This window comes from Calidris pugnax, unplaced genomic scaffold (genome assembly GCF_001431845.1).
Source record: "Calidris pugnax isolate Ruff unplaced genomic scaffold, ASM143184v1 scaffold34, whole genome shotgun sequence".
NCBI lineage: Eukaryota > Metazoa > Chordata > Aves > Charadriiformes > Scolopacidae > Calidris > Calidris pugnax.
The window spans coordinates 400,305-420,817 of record NW_015090771.1 but is presented as its reverse complement, the minus strand read 5'-3'; the positions used below and the strand labels follow the sequence as shown (position 1 = coordinate 420,817).

At 41.9% G+C, this 20,513-nt stretch overlaps 1 protein-coding gene across 3 annotated transcripts in view; it reads left to right on the top strand.

Moving 5' to 3' along the window:
• UNC5C (unc-5 netrin receptor C) overlaps window positions 1-20,513 on the top strand; it is a 267,227-nt gene that overhangs the window by 156,714 nt on the left and 90,000 nt on the right. For all 3 annotated transcript variants that reach the window (XM_014941264.1, XM_014941257.1, XM_014941251.1), the window contains exon 2: window positions 13,726-13,947. In XM_014941264.1, coding sequence (XP_014796750.1) covers window positions 13,726-13,947 — 222 coding nt within the window. The remainder of the gene's footprint in view (window positions 1-13,725; window positions 13,948-20,513) is intronic.

The window sequence follows — 20,513 nt, the reverse complement described above, 5'->3', positions numbered from 1 at the left end:
GGGGGGGGCGGGGGGAGAGCTTAGAGGCAAGGAAGATTAGGGTAAAAACAGGGAATAAAAGGTGGGACAGAAGAGCCAAGAAAAAGGATAAAGATCAGAAATGAGAAAACAGAAAGTGGGATTCAAGTACATATGTTTTATGCTTTAATCAGTCAGGTATCTTAGGCCTGTGATTCTCTAGTGACAGTGTTTATGATCAGGAATTGACAGATTCAGCTGGGGTTGGATATCAGTTTCCTCAGAAAGCCTGGGGATGATGGGGAGGGAGATAAGAGCACTGATTCATTGCTCCCCGGCTTCAAGCTGACCTGCTGAGGAGTGCTGAATAGATAAATACGATACAGCAATACAAAACATGTCCAGCAAAGACTGCAAAGTAATTGCATTTCCACTATTTCTCTACAGTGTTTCTTTTTCTGGATATTTTGGGTTCATTCATTAACGTTGCTGTGCTGGTTTTTTTTGAGTGCGTGTTCATATTTTAAAATCAGAACCAAAGGAATCCATTTGATTCTGGTTAGGGCCAAGGCTCTGGCACCAGCAGCAAAGTTACTTGTTCAGGGAGTTGGGACCTTGAAAGATTTACAGTTTCAGATGAGACTGAGATACAGACAAATGTGATTTCTTGGAATAATCTCTGGGCAATTACTGAATGATACCACTTTCTTTAGACACAAGGGGAGTCAATGGCAGGTATAAATGACCATGTGGCCCGATACAAGTCCCAGTGCACATTTAAGGGCCAGTTTAACACTGGCTAAGTGATGTTGTCCTGAGTACTGTATGGTGTGTTAGCACATGGGGCATCTTCAAGACAGGAGGTGGGTATCTCCCAGCATTTCTTACGCTGTTACTAGTGGGGGTCAAGCTGAAAACATTTGAGGCTGCCTGTTCATTTCATTTATGCATGTGTGCCTTCAGCTACTGAAACTCAATACTGTTATTATCTGACTTAGATTTTCAGTTTCGGAGTGCTTCTGACTTAGTCCAAACCAATTCACAGCACGGAGCAGAAATAGCATATGTAACTTGGTAGCGAGTCTTCTGCTTCTCAGAATGTGAAGCCCCTCTTTCAGTGGCGTTTTCTGTTGGCATATTAAGAGATACCAGTGCCTGCAGGAACCTTACATTAAAAATGGATGTGGCAGACAAGAAGCTATTTACGGAATAGGAAGGGAAGCAAATCGGTGTGTGATAGATCCAGGAGTTAAATCTTGGCTGCCAGTCTCTGAACGTTGGCACCGTCTGTCTTTCCACAAAACATCACTTCTCAGCACTTGCTGGGGATTTCTGTACTTCAACTACCATTGCCAGTTGTAACTGTGATTACTGAGTATTCAGAAGGTTTCCTTTTCTTCCCTTCTTTGTTCTTCCTATTAGTGGTCACGAAGTGAACTTGAAAAGACTTGGAGGCAAAGGGTAGGGTGGTGGCTCGGAGGGGTGACCGTGGTACTGGAGTTTTACACGCTGGGAGCCAGAGACAGTCTGATAGCATATCAGAGCTTCCCACAGGCACTGCACATTTGCTACCTGGTCTCAACAACTTCTGTTTGAGCTATCTTGGGTGCTCTTGATGATGGAAAGGGTGATACTTCACATACTTGAGCTGAAAGTTGAGTTGGAGGTAAAGCAAAGCCAAGAGCCTGCTGCCTCGGGTTGCTCTTTCAGTATTAAGTTTTTGTTTTTTTTTTTAATTATTAGAGAGCTTGAGAGTAACAAATCAGCAAGACCTAGGAAATGAGTGTGAATGAAATTAGTCACTGCAGGGGGAAATTTCCAATCTGCAACCCAATGTTTCAGGCCTTTCATGGACTCCTGAAATAATTGTGTGGATGCTGACTGTTTCTGTAGCTCGTACGAGAAGGGCTGTACTGCAGTATCCTTCTGTGGGTGCTGGAATCCATCCATCATAGTTTCCACCTTGAGAAAATGAGGGGATAGGTGCTAATGTCAATGAACTACCTGCATTCTCCTTCCACCATCCTTCATTTCCTGAGTCTACCCAGGTGGTAGAGTGGCAAGAGGAGAGGATGTTCTATCCTGTAAATGAATGTGTGCTCGAAGAGGTGCATTGTCCTTGCATCCCCTCAAATAAGCAGGCTTTGCATGGAGAGTGATACCTGATTAAATCATCCTGTATGTTTCCAAAGTAAATAAGCCTTTCATGCTTTCATTTTCCCTCAGAGGGAGGAATAAATTTCATTATTTTATATTAAGATTTTGTTGAACACCTTATTATTAGCTTTATTAGTATATATAGTACACACAATCTGTTGTTGTTTGCATGAGTGCAACCATGATATTCAAGGAGACCAGTGCTTTTCATCTGCTTACAAAGTCTCATGTATTTACAAACCCAATTGCTAGTCTAAATAAATAAATAAATGTCTGAGTCATATTTCTGATCTTAGGCAATAATCTGTGTTCTTCCATCTGGCTCCCTAAATACCTGGGTGCTTAATTCAATAAGAAGATACTTATCTTTTCTTTTCCTTTTCGACTTCTTTTAAGGATTTTTTTTTTTTTCTTCCTTTTCCACATCTGGTGTTCAGATTCCCAAGTCCCCCCCTCCCTTTCCCCTTCTCCCCAGAAGCTCCTTCTTAGAATTTAGCTAATGGATTTCTAATTCAATTTGGCCTTCTGCTGGGATAAATCAGCCTCATACAAAATAATTTATGGTTCTTGAAAAATTGGCTGTGGATGAAATTAGGTAACTAGCACCAGGCAAATAATAATCTCATTAAGATCCATGGAAGAAAGTAGTGAGTAGGTAGATATTCATGAGGACTAACGTCAGTATCAGGCCACCAGTCTCACCAGGATGCCTGTAGCCTGTGGAGAGAGCCCTTCAGAGCACCCATAGTCAGACTCCTGCTCCAAATCCTGCTCCTTAACCTCCCCATAGATACAGAGGGACACCAGTGACAAAACTTGCATCAGCTCCAAGATAGCCAGACTTTGTTCCCCGGTCTTTTCATAAAGATAAATTTGATTTGTGGTCCTTCGTGTAACTGTTGCTGGCTATGTAGTAAATGATGTCGACAGGTATTTTGGAGAAATTTTGAAGGAAGAGTCTGAGTACTAAGTTGTTACTCAGCTTGAAGGTCGTGAATTAGAGTGCTGCTTATTAGGCTGCTACATCCATTTTGCAGATGGGACCCTGAACCTGCCAGGGTAGGTTCCCCTAAGCTCACACAAGATTATCTGTCCCCTAGGTCTCAGCTTGATGTCTGAACCAGGTGGCCATGTGTGTGAGCTGCTATTTTAGGTATAGGCAAGTGTCCTGTGTTTTTCTGGGATGGAGTGATCCCACTAACTAGATTAACTGTACACTTTGCATAGCCCATGAAATCGGGATCCGTGATCCCACTAGATCTGTTTTATTAATCATGAGATGTTGGATCATCACTCTTTGCTGAGAAAAATGCTTGCATCGAAAGTGTTAGAAATCTGGGAGCAGAGCTCTGCAGCAGTTTTAATAATGGGAAATGTATTTTTGCTAGAACCAAAGGCTTGACATTTTAACCCTAACATACTGACGCAAGAAGCAAGCTTAATTATTAATATGAAACGACATGAAAAGCTAAGAAAGTATTTGCAAAGTACCATATCCAGTTACACATTGTCTCTCAATGTAGCAGTACAGGACTCCTTTCATTATGCCCTGGACAATACATTGCACACATTTATTTATATTAACTTATATTGTTATTTATATTAAACTTGTGATAGATTTACCAATGGCCCTTAAAATCCATCTGCCTATGGCTGATGACTCTCTGGCCTGATTCGAGTACATGGTAGATCCTTAATAAATCCTTGTATGAGAAAAGGTAGGATCAGTTCTCTCTTTGTTCATCCTATTTGGGACACCACGTTCAGACTGTTGACACAGCAGTCAGATGAAGAACCTGAGTCTGAACTTCTAATTCTAAAAATATATAGTTAGTTATCCTCAGATTTTTCCTAAATTGTGTGCTTTGGACTATACCCAGGAAACTTGTTTCCAGTATGTGTTGAGAATATATTTTACATGCTATAAAATGCGTCCTACCATCTAATCACAAAGGTTAAGTTAGGTCTTGTAAAGAAGAGGTTTTTCATATTATTGTGACAGGCGCCCACTTTCATGTTCATGTAAATATGGCAGGCTCTGTCCTGTGTGACAGTGCCTGAAGGGGACTTGAGAATGAATAGGTTTAACAAAAAGTATTTTAGCCTAAGCCTTGTCCATCTTTAATTAGTTATCAGGGTTAAAGGAGGGGTCAAGAGCCTGGAGCTGCTTCAGGACTAATGTGTCAAAGGAAAGTGAAGCCTAACACTGAAGAGGAAATGGTGCTCCTCAGAGGTTTAATAATTTTTTGACCCTGTGTCAACCATTATGACTGCTAATGGCAGCTGGGGCAGAAATGTTTCAAATTAGACTTTGCTTTGCAGGTGGTTAGGAGGGGATCCCGTGCCATTGTACAGACCCATCACAAGCTAGAATCCAGAAGGAAAACTGCATTTCAGTTTTACAGGCAGGACACAAAATCTCGTGGTCTGACACCGTTCTCCACTGCTCATATGTTGCATTTGTATCAGAGAAAACAGAACTAGCAATAATACGCAGCCAAACTGCTTGAACTCTACCAGCACAGTCATGTCTAACAGGAGTTGTGTTAATTTTCTAATTAGATTAAATGCCTGGAGCTCACACTTACGGAATACAGCGTGTGCGCTTGGCAAAGTAACACTTGCATGTTATTGTCTGTGGGTTTGTTACATGACAGAGGAAGGGAGATAAAGTTTCCGAGACAGTCTGCAACCCATTTTTATTTTTTTTTTCTTTTTAAGCATGAATATTTGATTATTTTTAAACAAATGGAAACAGAGAGCAACAGGACAAAGGAGAGCAATCTTCCACAGGATAATAATTACCAAGAAATGTCACAGAGGTCACCTGCTGTTTGTAAAAGCACTTTTGTTTTATTTTCAGGTGCTGTGCTTTGCTTGTGATAGCCATGGCAGGGTAGCTGAGCCAACTTTATCCCGCAGCTCTGTGCAAGCACTACAACAAAGTTTCATCAGAATTAATGAAAGTGTTGCAAAGAGGGATGTGACTGCTGGTACAAGGGATAAGACAGCAAATAAACAGGGTCTCTGCCTCTTCACTTGCCATTTGACAGTGTCAGTGCTTGTAAGTTGGCCTCACCCCCTGATGGTTTGTCTCTATCCTGTTTTATCTATTCATATGGTTAGGCAGCCTCATAATACATAGTGCTTGCAGATTACTGCGTTAGATTTCTTATACTGACAATAATTATCATAAACCTCCTTGCCCAAAGAACAGCTTGGTGCTCTTCATATATATATATATATGCGATAGAAAGTATTTTCTTTGCCTTGTGTGAAATCAGACCATGTTCTGGCATTTTCCTACACCAAGTCCTGTGCTGACAGTACCTGTACCGTCTCTGGCATGTTTAGGTAGCAGCTGGTAGTCTGACGGAGTTTGTCTCAGAGCAACGGTAAAGTTCTGGATACAGAACCTTAAATGTCAAGTCTGTGTGTGTACCCCCAGTCTTTGTCTTGGACTGGGAGTGGAATGTGCAGAGAAATCTCTCTCCCTTACAGAGGGCTGTGGGAGTCGTTCTGAGGACATGTGTTTTGTCTTTAGTTTGCCTCTGTTCTGGTTGATGATAAAATTGCCATTAGCCTTGAGAGAAGCAGAAACTTTAATTATGAATTAAAGAAACTAGGGGAAGATGCCTTTTCCCCAGACAGTAATATATAACTAGCAAGTTGCTTTATAGAAAGCTGGTACAGTCAGTGTTTTCCTCATCTAGATCTGATTCTCCTTATCCTTACTCTGATGCAAATGAGATCTGACTCCACTGGAATTAATTGTTGATTACCAGCAGTGCAGTTTACCAGGGTAAGCCAGGCAAAATGTATTCCAAGCATTGACCTGAGACAAGGCGAATGTGCTGTCAAAGGAGGGGAGACAGAGCACAAGCTGATGGCTGTAGATAATGTGGTTGCACAGTGTCCACACTGGCCACGGCCAAGTGATAGCCATTTACTCCTTCATCTTCCTTTGCCGTTGGGTTTATGTCTGACCATGCAGCATGTGTGTGAAATAGGGGAGGGACAGAAGTGTGCAAGAGGAGAAGTGCTGCCAGGGGGGAGCACCAGCAGCTGCTCTTTTGGCTTCTGCCACTGTGAAAGGTCTCTCCTGTTGACCCACGGCTCCCAGCCGTAGCAGGCACCCTGTCAAATGCCGGGCCATGCAGTGCTGTTGCAAGGGAAAGTGTGGTGCTTCCTTCTCCCCTTCGGCTCTTCTGAGCTTTCAGTGAAGGGCTAGGCAAGGTAAGATGGACATAACAAGCACAATTACTGTATTAGGCTTTTGGTAGCCTACTTATTTAGTTGGGATGCTCAGTGTAGTAGGCCTGTCATTGAATAACAGAAACCTCCTTTCCGGACTCTTTAGTTGAGCCAAAAATCCAGTGTTTCTGATCTTTTAAATGCCCTGCATCTAGGTTTTTGAAGGGCCTCCAGGTTGGTGCTCGTGGCTGACAGTGGATGGTGCATTGATTCCCAGGCCTCTGGGAGCTGCCTTTCTGGTAGGGGTACGGGAGGACAGGAAAGGATACGTTTGTGGTTGGTTTGATGTGTGTGTGCTTGGGAGGGAGATTTTTTCCCCAGCAGCCTTCTGATCTATATGTAGCCACTCAGTGGATGTGTTCCTCATTCTCTAAGTGCGTGCAGAGCTTGGGTTTAACCTCCTGGGGATGTGCTGTTAAGCTGAGATGTGCTAGGAAGGTCTTCACTGAGTTGTTGCAGGTGCAGAGGAAGTTCATTCCTTTTTGCGGTCTTTATTTATTCTGTTTCTGGACTGAAATCACCCCCCCCCCCCCTTTATTTACTGGAACTGAACACTGAGGCTTGTTGGTAGGGTGGTAGCCCGTCATTCTGGCTGGCTCTGCTGTGTTCCCAAAACCTTATGCTCAGTATTATTCTGTAACTGAAAGCTGAGAAAATAGGTGTTGATCCTCATGTCCTAAGAATGAAGTATTAGCGGGACCTCTTCTCCCCCCCCCCCCCCAAAAAAAAAACATTGCATGCCCTATCGATTTCTCTATCACTTTTCCCAAACCGTGCCTGCACTCTGCCTTCCCTGCTGAAAAGAGCATTTAATTTTGTGGGTGCTCAGTAAATTTTAGTCTGAAATTCCCTTGACCTTGCTCCCGTGAGAGCTCAGCAAGGTTCAGCAAGCATCTGGTTTGTGGGCTGCCGCAAAACCAAGCCTCATCTGGAGGCACGTAAAGGCCTGCCGTGAATTCAGCTAGAAGCAAGCAGATGCCAGCCTCCCAAGCTGGCCAAGTGTTTTGCTGTTATCAAATTGTAGTCTTCCTAGGCTGTTTGGTGATAATCCTCCACTTTTGAGATGCTGAAGAATAAGGTGTGATTGCCTTGTTGCATGCCCAGTATGCAATCAGCTGGAGGTAGGGCTGACAGAGGACAAGAGCTGAGAAAGCCACCCTCCTCCTCCTCTTCCCCACGGCAGGGCAGGAAAACATGCTTTCTCTTTCAGGTACAGGTTACACTTTGCTGTGCCCATCCTCTGTCCCTGCATGGTCTCCAGGGCTGAGGTGGGGCCAAGGGGGCTCTCTGACATGGAAACTACGCACTAGTAATTCTTAGAAAAAGTCCTGTTTTCTCCCATTTCACATTCAACTTGGCCTGATTTTGGATTCATAGCTCCGTGGGTGTTACGGGGCTCTCGGGTGGCTGCAGGCTGTATGGCATACAGGGTTTTTTGATTCCTTTCTTCCCGTTTGGTGGCACCGTGGGACTGAGTGCCCTTCCTATGAGGACAGAAAGCCCTGCCACCAAAGGACTTCCAGCTGAGCAATTTCCCCTTCCTGGAAATGTGTGCACTGTGAACCAAACCCTTCCCTCCATCCTGATAAACTGTTTTACCGAGCTGGCACCTGCTGTTAATTTCACAGTAAACAGTACTCGTTGCTCTGGAAAGCTTTTTAATCATAACATTAAAAAACTGTACAGAAATCCCATCCATAGAGTTAGCTCCAGCTGCCTTTCTTACAATGCGTGGGGAATGATCTTGCCGAGTGATGGGCATCCAAATGCAAATGGAATTAGCTTTGCAGCCATTCATTTTAAATTGCTCTTGAATCATTCTGAAGTAAATTCCATTTGAGAAGAATTTGCTTCAGGTCTCGCACAAAGAGATAATGGTCCAATATATTATGATCTAAGCAATAATAGTTTAAGTCTCGCAGTTCAGAAATATAGTGAGTTATATGCTGGGTTGATGAGAATTAAGCTTGATATATAGTAATAAAACTAGTGATCTAGAGATGAATAGATTGGTGTACGGAGCACAATATTTTCTTGCCACAGATTAGAGCAGGGATACTAGTCCATAAAAAGGGAAGTACACCATAAAATCTCCTTTTTCACTTGTTATGCATGAAGAGCTATAATATGTATAGTTTTACAAATGCATGAAAAGAATGAAGACCTTTACTAACATTGAAAGGTTCCTGGCTTAGGCAAAGATTTGCTTTTCCTTAAAAGAAAATTTAACTGAAATTAAACTAAAATTCCTACATGTGACAGTACATGCCAGCTTCTGTCAAGGCTGATTTCAGTGACATTTCACCTGTTCCTATAGATTTTTGCATTTGAGTTGCATTAAAAAAAAATAAAATCTGGTTCTCTGATACTACAAAAGGCAAAGAAAAAACATATCTGTATTCAGGCCAGCAGCTAAAATAAAAATTCCAAATTAAATTTATAGATTAAAATGGCTTTTTAAAATTTATTTTCTTAATATGAATGATTGCATGAGTGAAACCAGTTTAGCAGTACCATTAATCAGGTCTTTTGTCTTGCTAATATAAATCAGTCAATAACAACAGATGGGCTGTACTCTTTATTATGTGAAAATAAAGATGAATGTGCCATACTGCAGAAGTAAACTTGCAGCTCAAAGTTACTGAGCGCAGAAGGGGATTTGTTACAACGGGGAGGAACTATGTGTGCTTTGCATTTGTGTTTGATCAAGGTTGTAAGGGGAACTTGCTGCACATGACACTGACATAATGGTTGGAAATAAAGTATGTGAATTTTTAGTGTTTGTTTGCATCTACGCTCCCTGATCACTCCCAAATGGTTTAATTAGGTTTTTTTTTCCTCTAGACAGAAGAAAAAATATCCAACTCTTTAGGAGAGTTAAATAAGAGATACATAAAGTTTGCTGCTTTGTTGCATCATCAAGAAATGAATGTTAAAAAAAAAACAACAAACAAACCCATCAAACAATAAACAAAACAATACCGTCAGGAAGATTCAGCAATATTTATCCCCTTGTATAGAGATTGAGGACGCATCGAGAGGTTACCCCCATCCTAATTGCAGAAACAGGCCCAGCAGACCCCACGGTTACAGCACAGTCAGCCCTGAAAACCCTGGGTCAGAGTTTGGTATTTGTATGGACAGAGGAGTGACCTGTGCTTAACTAGAGCTGGATAGGAGAAACTTTGGTGGAAGGGTTTGTTAGCTTGTTAGGAATTACAGCCTCATGAAAACACAGATTCTCCAGATGATCACTTCAGTTTTACTACAAGTTTGTTTTGCAGAAAGTTGCAAAAATCTCAACACAGTCAAATGTCTGTATTGGTGTTTTCCGAGGTAAATATCTGTGTTGGATTTTAAAGAATATTTTGTTGTGTAATTACACTGCCGTTATAATTATGCTCACATGTTGCTGCAAGCATTACAATAAAAGCATAGCAGTAGATCAGTTTAATTAAAAAAAAGAAATGCGAGACTTTGATCCAAGATGTGTTAAGGCTGATGGTTCAAAACCCTGTCCCGAATTGGCTGATGGTCCTAAGCCGTGCTGCAGCTGGGCTGTTTGTGATGGGCAAGACATCATGAGGGGGTTTAGAGTTCTTCCTCCTGGGTGCTTTATCCGAGAGGTGAGTACCACAGCCCAGCACGGGGTGGCTGTGACTGCACACCCTGCCCACCTGTAAGCCACCATCCTGCCCCATCAGTGGTGGTTTGCCTCTCCATGGTGGCCGATCCCACCTCATTGGGGAACGCAGGGAAGGCCAACTTTAGAACACAAGTCTTATGAGGAGCGGCTGAGGCAGCTGGCATAGTTCAGCTGGCCAACTTTAGAACACAAGTCTTATGAGGAACGGCTGAGGCAACTGGCATTGTTCAGCTTGGAAAAAAGGAAGCTGAGGGGAGACCTTACTGCTCTCTAAAACTGCCTGGGAGGAGGTTGCACTGAGGTGGGGGTCCCTCACTTCTCGATAGGACAAGTGGAAATGGCCTCAAGTTGGACCGGGGTGGGGGGGAGGACAAGTGGAAATGGCCTCAAGTTGGACCAGGGCAGAGGGGTTAGATTGGATATTAGGAAAAATTTCTTCACCTAAAGGGTTATCAAGCATTGGAACAGGCTGCCCAGGGAAGTGGTGGAGTCACCATCACTGGAGGTGGATGTGGTGCTTAAGGACATGGTTTAGTGGTGTTTTTGTCTGTATTAGGTTGGTGGTTGGACTCAGTGATTGTAAAGGTCACTTCCAACATAGATGATTCTATGTTCTGTGACTCCCCACTTTGATTCTCACAGGCTGATAAAGCTGCTTGTTACCTTCTACCAGGGAATAGCAGGAGCGAGGGGCCCCGAATGCTAACAGGGCTAGGACTCCCTTTGCAGTGTGACTGGGCTTTTTTTCTGCCAAAAGCAGGAAAACCCAGTCCTGGTCATATTCTGGATGCCCCTCTTAAGTATCTTCTCTATAAGAAAAATAATTCCAATGTTGCTACTAATAGCAACAATGCAAGGGCAGGGATTGAATGTACATACTCCAGTTTAAGAAACCTAAAAAAAAAAAAATCTGTCTTAGCTACTATCTTAAATTTATTCTAAAATTGCAGATTTTAAATGCCAGTTTCCAGGGACAAGGCAGCCTCTGCGCTCTCTGTTTGCGTGACAGTTTGTGAATGATTTCCATCTATATCTCTAACATTTAAGAGCTGTTCAGATGCTTCTCAATAGCAATGAGCAAGAGTGTGGAAAAATAAAGCAGGGCTTTATTATTGCTTAAGAAGGATAAGGTGGAATTATAGGAAGAAGCCAGTAGGAAAACTGGCTTGTACCGGACTGTGGGATGCCAGGCTGGCAGAGAGAAACATCTCTCGCCACAATCAAAATGTGAGACTGTGTTGTCATGTACTGTGCAGTACTGTGAATCCACTTCGACATAAAAATAATATTTAAACATTAGAAGCAATTACCTTCTGGAGGGAAAGCCAAAGCCCACACACATTCTCCAGGCTGATTAAAGAAATAATTTTTAAAACCATCTTTTCTCTGCAGCTTGCTGATCCCTCCTTTCAGACTTTCTAGTTACATCTTTGATAAGATGCAGTTAATTGGTCAGGCAGCGTAAGTATTGTCTTTGATAATGTGCAGAAATCTAGTGGTGAAAATAAATACATTTGTTCTTCCTGTCACCAGAAATTAGTGAAGCAATACTTGTTTAATTATAAAACATATGTGTGCTTTGTTAGTTTCCATCTGTCTGCTCGCTGATTTGCAATTAAATGACCAGAAGAAAAAGATACGTCCTGTGGCAATTCAAGGGAAATGATTCATCTCTAATGTTTCCGTGTTGTGGATGTCTATGGAGCAGCATGTGTGAGAGGGAGGGAGCGGGGAAGAGGGGGAGAGGAGGGGATGAAGAATGCTGAAAAGCCTCTTGCTTCAGTTCAAACATGTTTTGTTGTCATGAAACCAAATGCAGACTCCCATTAACTTACTGTGACTTGTCTTTCTCTTTGGGGAAAAAAAAAAAAACCAACCTGGAGATCAAAATGGAGCAAGGAAGAAATACCTAATGGGGAGAGGAAATAGGATTGCAGAAAAAGGAGGCTGGTGTGGTCAGAGGGAAGAGCAAACCACAGGAAAAAAGGAAGGATGGGAACGTGATAAAAATTAAGTTTGAGTATTTGGGGATGATTAGTTGGAGATGGAAATTGAAATGCTACAGTATGTCACAGATTTCCCCTTTGCTAGAAAAATGCCAGGCCTTATTTAGTGGCCCTTTTTTCTATCATTAAACCAGTTCAGCTCTATTAGCTGTCAGAGAGTGATGCAGTGGTGGGTCAGGCCTGTTACTCTTTGTAAAATGAGACACCCGAAAAGGCAGGAGTATTTTTAAAATAAGATGAAGAGAAAAAACCCCCCACAATTAGTGAACATATGCTGTCTTCATAAATAGTTCAAGAGATTAACAAAATCTTTTGCTGTGTAAGGTATTCCCATCACTGATAAAGATGTACAGTCTACCTCCATATAGCGATGTGGATGGGTATTGTGTTACCTTCTCCTCCTGTCTCCTTCGTCTGTTGCTGTTCTTTCTTCTCTTTCTGCAAAAGCAGTGGCTGGAAGGAGAGCCCTTGTAATTCTGGACACAACCTGCACAGGCCTGTCTCTGGTAGGGGAAAGTAGCCGTCTGACACTTCATCTTCATGAAGACTGGCAGGGAGAAGGCGGCCAGCCTTCCCCAGTATTTTTAGTTTGATGTTCTATGGTGTTTTATTGATCATCAGCAATGTCCATCACTGTGTATAATGATAACTGCTTCAGAGGCAGAAAGGGGGAGATAGATTGAATAAGGCCCTCAGGACAGCATGCTGCTGGTGGATCTGTCAGTAGTTGGTGCCCCCCATCCCTCTGCTGCTGGGAGCTTCTTGGATGTTCTTACGCACTGACGGGAGGTGGGGAGGTGGATAGGAAGATGGTAATTCTCCGTTGAATTGGTGCTTTCTGATGTGGAGGAATTCATCTGCAGAGAGGTTTTAGAAGGGGATTTGTGAAGAGAGAGGGAGAGAGAAAGGAAAGTATGTGTGTTAGGTGTTTTCAGTGTTTCCTCTTGTGCATTGGATTCTTTTCCTCCTCTGGACTTCTTGCATTGACTTTATTCATTACCAGCAGCACCAGAGAGGTGCAGAGGTTCCTTATGTCAATAGCATGCATCCGTGTTGGCCCCAAATTTCACCATCTCCCAGCTGCTCAGCCTCGTGTCCTAGCTCACTAAATGAAGTAAATAAAGCATAGCTTGGCACCTTCATTAGCAGTCTTAGCCAGAGAGCCAGAGTATGAACAAAGCGGTGTAGACCGGACTTGCATTTAGTCTTTTGCCCTTAGAGCAGATTTCAAATTGCTCATCTGAAATGAAAGACGCTATTTCCTATTTGTACCAGCCTCAGCCAGTCCTACCTATGTGCATGCCCTTGATTAAACAGTGTGATAAGTCACTATTGAAAAGTCTGACCTTGAAGCCTCCAAAAGTTTCTATTATTTCTTTTTACGGTTTTGCAGTCAAGTCTCCCAAGCGCTAACATAATGCTTTATTGCTAGTATTGCTGTTGATGGTAACAAAGGGCCGTTCCCACTCATGTGAATGTGAGCATCCCTGGCACATCACATAGAGGAAAGAGAGCTCAGGATGTAAAGAACAATTTCTTCTAGTCTGAAAACGGCATTGCATTTAAGCCTCAGTTTACGAATGCTCCTAAAATAACATTTTATTTGAAAAGTTCGCTCCTTTTGAAATTTTCAGCAAGTGCTTCTACATCTTTGCCGGCTGAATTGTGGTTGTTTCATTTGTCCTTTTTCTCTCTTCTCTACAGATGATGATTTTTTTCATGAACTTCCAGAAACGTTTCCATCTGATCCTCCAGAGCCATTGCCCCACTTCCTTATCGAACCCGAAGAGGCTTACATTGTGAAGAACAAGCCTGTGAACCTGTACTGCAAAGCGAGCCCAGCCACGCAGATCTATTTCAAGTGCAACAGTGAATGGGTTCATCAGAAGGACCATGTGGTGGATGAGAGAGTAGATGAAACCTCTGGTAAGTTTCCATTATGTCACAGAGAGATGAGAATTAAAATGCATGAATATCAAGCCCACTGTTGTAATGTAGCAGCTATTTCAGATGGCAGTACTTTACTTTTGGTACAGCTGTGAATTCTCTATCTGGCATCACTGAACATTAGCTGACATAGCATAGAGCTGGTGTGCGCATCCAGGTCCATTAGTAAAGCATGCTTGTAGAGCACACTGCCCAAGTTTGAAGCAAAATAAAAACAGGAGAACCATGCACAAATGAAATGGAATTGGTTTCTCAGCCAGGTCTACCCTCTGTTCACTTTCCCAGCCTCACAAATTCCCAGTGGTTCCACTGTATTGTAGTCATAGACCAAGAACCATATTCTTCTTGGGTTGTTCCTAGAATGATGTTTTCTTTGGGACATTTACTCAGCTTCCAGCAAGAAAGAAGGAGAAAACACACCTGGGCACAGTTAGGAGCAGTAAATTGATCCAGAGCAAGCACCTGGCTGTTACTCCATTACACTTTTCAGCCTGCTCCATGGAGCCTGTATGAAAAAGAACTACAGTAGGTTAGCAAGGAAAAGAAAGAAAGAAAAAAAAAAGTAGCAAAGAGCCTCATCCTCCCTCAGTCAATACCAGAAATCCCACTGACATTCATGTAAAAAAAAGGGACTGTTACAGTACCAAAAAAAAAAAAAAAGTTTAAAAACTTGAGTAATAAACCAGCATAAATCAAAGATATGATTGTTCCCGTTTGGGAAGACTGGTAATCAATAGAGTCTGAGTCACATGCAAGGAGAGATGCAGGACTTACTGCTGTTTTGATGGCTCTGAGAAATAACTGGATACCTAGCAAGAAGGTACCTTTCATTTGGGAATTACACCACCACTTGGTCTAATTACTTAGAAAAATAACTCCACCAGATGTCTTGGAAGTCTCTTGTGAACTGGGTTTTATTTGTTTCAGCTCATTTATTTGCACAGAGATCAAAAGCATAAGCTTTTAACGGTACTGTGGTGCACTCAGCTTGAAAAATAGAAGGTGGGTGTAGGAAGAAAGACTGTAGGAAAAAAATCTGTATTAAACTTCGGTCCTGTTTATTTGTTTGTAAGAATTGGCTTTTCGAAAAAGTTGCCTGCAGCAGAAAAACGAAAAAAAGAAATTATTGTTACTTAATACATCTTCAGGTTTTTTTCATCCATGGGATCCAGTGGAATTAAGGAGGACAAGCAGGAGGGCAGCTGTCACTGTGTTAATTTTTTAAGCTTTCATTAGCATCAGCATTCAGAAATGTGGCAATGCTGATGTGGTGACTGTAGTTCTCACTACAAGTCAAATTAATTCTTTTTTCTTAAAAAATCTCATTTTTGAAGAACTTTGTGATACTATAAAGGAATTTGCACTTGACAAATGTAGAAGGCCACTCTTGAAAAAACATGCATCTAAATATATTCGAGGACAAATGTTTTGCATAACAAATAGCTGCAATTATATGCAAACGAAACCTGTATCCAATTAGAGATTAACAATATCTACTGGAGTCTGGGGGGGAGGAGGATGTCAAAAGCTGTGCACATCAGATTATTAGCACAAGAGCCACAAACCCAGCCACACTAATAGCTTGTTAAAATGAAGCTGTCATCAGAACCTAAATTTGTCAGTCAACCTGGTTGTTGCCGAAAGGCGGGTTAATGCATGTCACAGTTGCAGTGTTTGTGCACCTTCCTGTGAGCAGACTGAGAATCTAGGGCTCATAGGTAGTATAGAAATAGATAACCAGTGTATTTAAGGTAGTGGTAAAATAATATCAAAGCAATGGAAGCTTGGGAAAAGATATCCACTGCAGATGGAGCGGGAGCAAACGTTGCAGGAGACCATGACACTGAGGGTTCATTCTGGGGCCTGAAGAAGGAGGTATGAGATCATCAGCTTGGCAGCTTGCACTGGCCAGGCTGGCAAAGTCACTTTTGAGGCTATTTTGGTTTCTGTTGCTATTTTTGACTAGCTAGTGCAGTAGTTGTAACCTAGGGCACAGCAGTAGTGACTGAGCTGCTCAGAGGGTGGCGTGAGGATGGCAGCCCAAACCCAGGCTGCTGCAGGCTTCAGGCTTGCAGGTGGAGAGGCTAGAGAAATTGTCCACAACCCAGATTAGGTCTAGCCTTTACGTGGGTAACCCAGGGCTCAAAGGGAGCTCAGTTACACAGTGTTTCTGCTGGGTCAGGCATGTAATCCAAGCAACTGACAATTGGGTGCATTCTTCTTTCCTGATACTTTACCGTTCTTAAGGTTACTTTTGCCCAAATAGGAAGAAGAGCACCGTGCTGAGCAGCCTTCTGCTGCCATTTTTGAACCATCCTTTCCCTTTCAGTTCTTTAGGTAGAAAAGCAAAGCAAAGGAAAACAAGACAAACAGACAATAAAATACACGAGAGGAAAAAAGTAAAGGTCAACTATGCTTTCTTTTCTAAAGGACAGGTAATTTAGAAGAAAGAGGACTAAAATACGGGTGTGATGCTAGCAGTACATCATCTTGGGATTGTAAATGATGCATGAAAGAGAAATAGGTTTTGATTTGCAAAAGATTATGTGTTCATGGACTTTGAGAGTGTGCCCAGGAATGAAATCTGTGTAGAGATGATTAACTCTTCTTATAAGGCAAATTTGTTTCTGTCATTGATAAAACCAGACACAACAGCAGAGCGATAGCAGCGGCACGAGGGATGGAATGAGAGTGCAGCCCGGCTCTCATTGAAGAAATCTGCTAGATAAAATGTTGAATATATTAAGGAGGTTAATTTTTAAGAAGGGGAAATAAATATTTATATCTTTTTCCTATGTATGTATATTTTTCCTTTCTAACAGAGAGAAAGTACAAAAAGTTATAGTTATATGCACTTTGCACTGTGGGATATTTTTAAACAGTAAGTAAAGCATTGCTGTAAAGAACATTCACAGGGACTCTGTGGGAGTTGTTGCCTTCTGGTTGGAGAGGATGAGAACAGTAATAGTGACAGGGTGTTCTAGTACCACTTTATTTAATTAAATTAGCCTGAAGAGAGAGCCTTGCAAAAAAAATTCCTGTGATCGAGTCTGAGAAGCCAGAAGCTTTACATAGAAGATCATTACCTTCTGGTTTTTAATCCTCAGACTCGCTGCAATTTTTCTTCTTTATGGAAAAAGCCAAGCATTTTCATAAAGAAGTCAAATGAGTTCTTTGAAAATCTTTAGTGCACATCTTTGACTCTTTCATTTCCTATGTACGTGAAATACAAGGCAGGCCATGTTTTTTTATGTTTGTACTGGAATATTTTCCCATTAATGTGGAAAAATATATGTAAAGAATAAGAATGCTAGTTTTAAAAAAAACAAAGATGAAAGTTGTTTTGAGGGAACACATTTGATTTTATGGCTGACTGTCATAAAAGATAACAGCAATGAAAGTAAAAGGAGCCCTGCAGGACTGATGCTTTTGGGGGCAAGAAAATTCCATTGTCACAGGGCAGGAAGCTCAATAGTATCGATAATTGTTAGAGCAATTTGTGCAAATTTTCCAAATTACCTCTGAAAATGGCTATGGCAAGCAATTTTATTTTGTATGTGTGCTTTTTATGGAGAAATATTTTCAGACACTCACCCCCAATTCTGCAGTGGTGGAAGAGTTGTGGATGTATAGAAAATGAGTGTTCTGCACCCCTTTTATTTGTCCAGAGGAATTACATGCTGCTAAATCAAATCCCACATCCCAGTGATGTACAACAGAGAGAAGTCAGGACAATAGGGGCCTTGTTTTTGTCTTTTCTATTTGGATATGCATTGTAATATTTTCCTCATGACTATTAAGGTGAAATGATCTATAAAACCCCTCTTGCCCTCTGCAATCCCAGTGACATGTTCTTCTTTGCTCTCCTTCAAGCAAGGAGAAAACAGCATTTGGGACTCTTCTAAGTGCTAATTAAATAGACGTATTGGGCAATTCAGCCAGCATTATTGTTTGCCTACACTTTCTATCTTCTTTTGCTGGGATGCATAGGGAGAGGAGGGCTCAAAGAGTTTGCTGATGACCTCCTCCATGATCCCAAATAGCAGCAAGACAGAATAAGGACTCTTGAGCCTGGCTTGAGGCCCCAGCTAATGCAAAATGAACAGGCTCATCTCTGCAATCTCAGAGGAAAGGCATGCTGGGGGAGGCTCTGTTAAGGAGCAGATGAAGTTGCCAATCCTTTTTCCCATGTACTGCCTTCAGAAGCAGGCTCTCAGAAGACCTAATGTCCTCCGGGAGCATCCCCAGTGCCATCCAGCCTTCAGCAAGGCAGGTAGCTGGCTCTGAGGACTTCCCCTTCAGCTTCCCCTTCTACTCTCTGCCTCCCCACAATTCAGTGAAAACGGTAAAGTTAGAATCTGGCTGAGAATAATTTTTTTGTCTCATTAAGAGGGTTTATCGAACTGCACTGATGTGGATGAATATGCTCTTTTTTCAGACACAAGTCTTAGACGACTTTGTTTCTTTACACAGCCGCCGCTGTGATTCCTGCACTTGTCTCCCATCACTATCTTTCCCCATTAATAAAGTATTTGTGGATAACTTGCAGATTCAATGAAAGAAGACAGAGCTTTTGACATTGGGTCAGCATTGATCTGGCAAATAGGCGGTTGTTACCTTAAGCAATAGGTCTGGCAGCCTGTTGAGGGAGTAGGTACCCAGCTAGCTAAATCTTTAATAGATCACCCTCTCAACAGAAAGATCAAAGACTGACGTCTGCCCTTTTGCCTTTAAAACAGATCTTACAAGATGCTGCAGCCAAGGCAGCAGTGGGGAAACCTCCACACTCACTGTCTGCTCTTCTTGCACTGTCTATAGAGGCAGAAAATCACTTCCATCACACAGTGCTCTCTTGCTTTATCTTCCTCTCTTTGTGTACGTCTCATGAAAGCCATTTATTTTGGTGTTTGTCACACCACGTTTTGGAAGGCTGCGTTGCCCTAATGACAAAATCCCCATGGACTTGTTCAGACATTTAAGGTGGAAATTTTGTTTATACAGCAGAGATCATCATGTGGCCTCTCATTTTGAGCAGTTGTGCTCATTTGTCATAGTATTTTTTATAAATAAGAAAAGCTATCATTGCTTTTAAATACGATTTGCATACCGGTGTTGAAGAACTTAATTTGGGAGCCAAAATATGAAATTAAGATGCTCCCCCACCCCCATGTAAGCACAGCTCAGGGACAGGAGTGTGGAGGGGTAATGATTTTCTTATTTTCTGTGACCCACAGCTCTGCCTTTCCTTACTGCTCTTTTTCCTCTCTGCACACGTTCCTTCCTTAATTTCTTTTTGCTGCTTCTTGACCTGCTGTAGCCTCCTAATCCTCTGTATTATTTTTCAAGAGTCCAAAAGATAAGGAAGAAAGCTATTTTTCTGAACAAATGTGGCCAGTTTCCCTATTAACTTCACTAAGGAGATGACAAGTGATGCTAAATGCTGCAGTTACACTTAGCCTGCAATGTTTTGACTCTCTGGGGTAAAATACCTTGGGGTTATGTTAGTAAGGGTAGCCACATATCATAAATAAGGATTGTTTTCATTCCACTGTTGTCACAAGTCATTTTATTTTCCGTTTATCATTGGATCAAATCCACTACAAGCATCAAGCGCCCCAATTCAAAATAATTATTTCTCAGCAACATATTACCAATTTTTAGCTCTGCTCCTTCCATACTCTGTCCTAATCCAACTCATTTCAAGGAAATTTAAAAATGTGTCTGTGTATCTCTTCCCAAGTGCTTCTATTAATAGTTCTGATATGTGTTAGATATGGGTTAGAATTGATACTACAGTCCATTTTCTTTAGTAATTCAAAGTGTGTCCCCTCTTCGAAAGGATGCTGCAAGTGAAACATGTTTATGTGTATGGTCTGAAAGGCTGCAGCTGGTGCAGAAAGGAGCAGACAACTGCCTCCAAAGAACTGGAATTCTCTGGGGGAATACAGGCTGTTTACTTACATAAAAGTATATGAACAAACCCACACTTTTTTCCTATTTGACATTTAAGTTGCAGCTATTTTTTATGTCACTTGGGCTGTCTCTTCTCTCTATCCCTCCCTGTGGCTTCATGGGCAGCTCTTCTGGGGAAGAAGAGCCCTGTGCCCACCACCACTGCAAGAGAAGTTCTCTCCTCTGGCAGTTTGCAACTGGGAGCATGGTCCCCAGCACACCCAGATCAGGAAATACCCAACAACAAACCTGCTGATGTTTTTTTGCAAGCATTATCTTAAATAATTAGTATATTTTGATAGAAAAAGAACCTTTTTGGAAACTTCAGAAGAAACACACTCTCAGAGAGGCAGAGAATCACCATTGTCCAGGATATAAATTCAAAATGGTGGCTATTTCTATTTAAGTTAGTGGGAAAAATCACTGAGATCAGTCCTGACCTAAAGAAGGTCTTTTTGTATACAGAATAACAACATTGGGCCAGATATTTGCTTCCAGAGAGAAATCTGCTTGTAGGTAATTCAAACCCATCCTCCAAACCCAGGAGGATTACATTTTTGTATAGAAGCTGCAAAAGACTGGGGGGGGGGGGG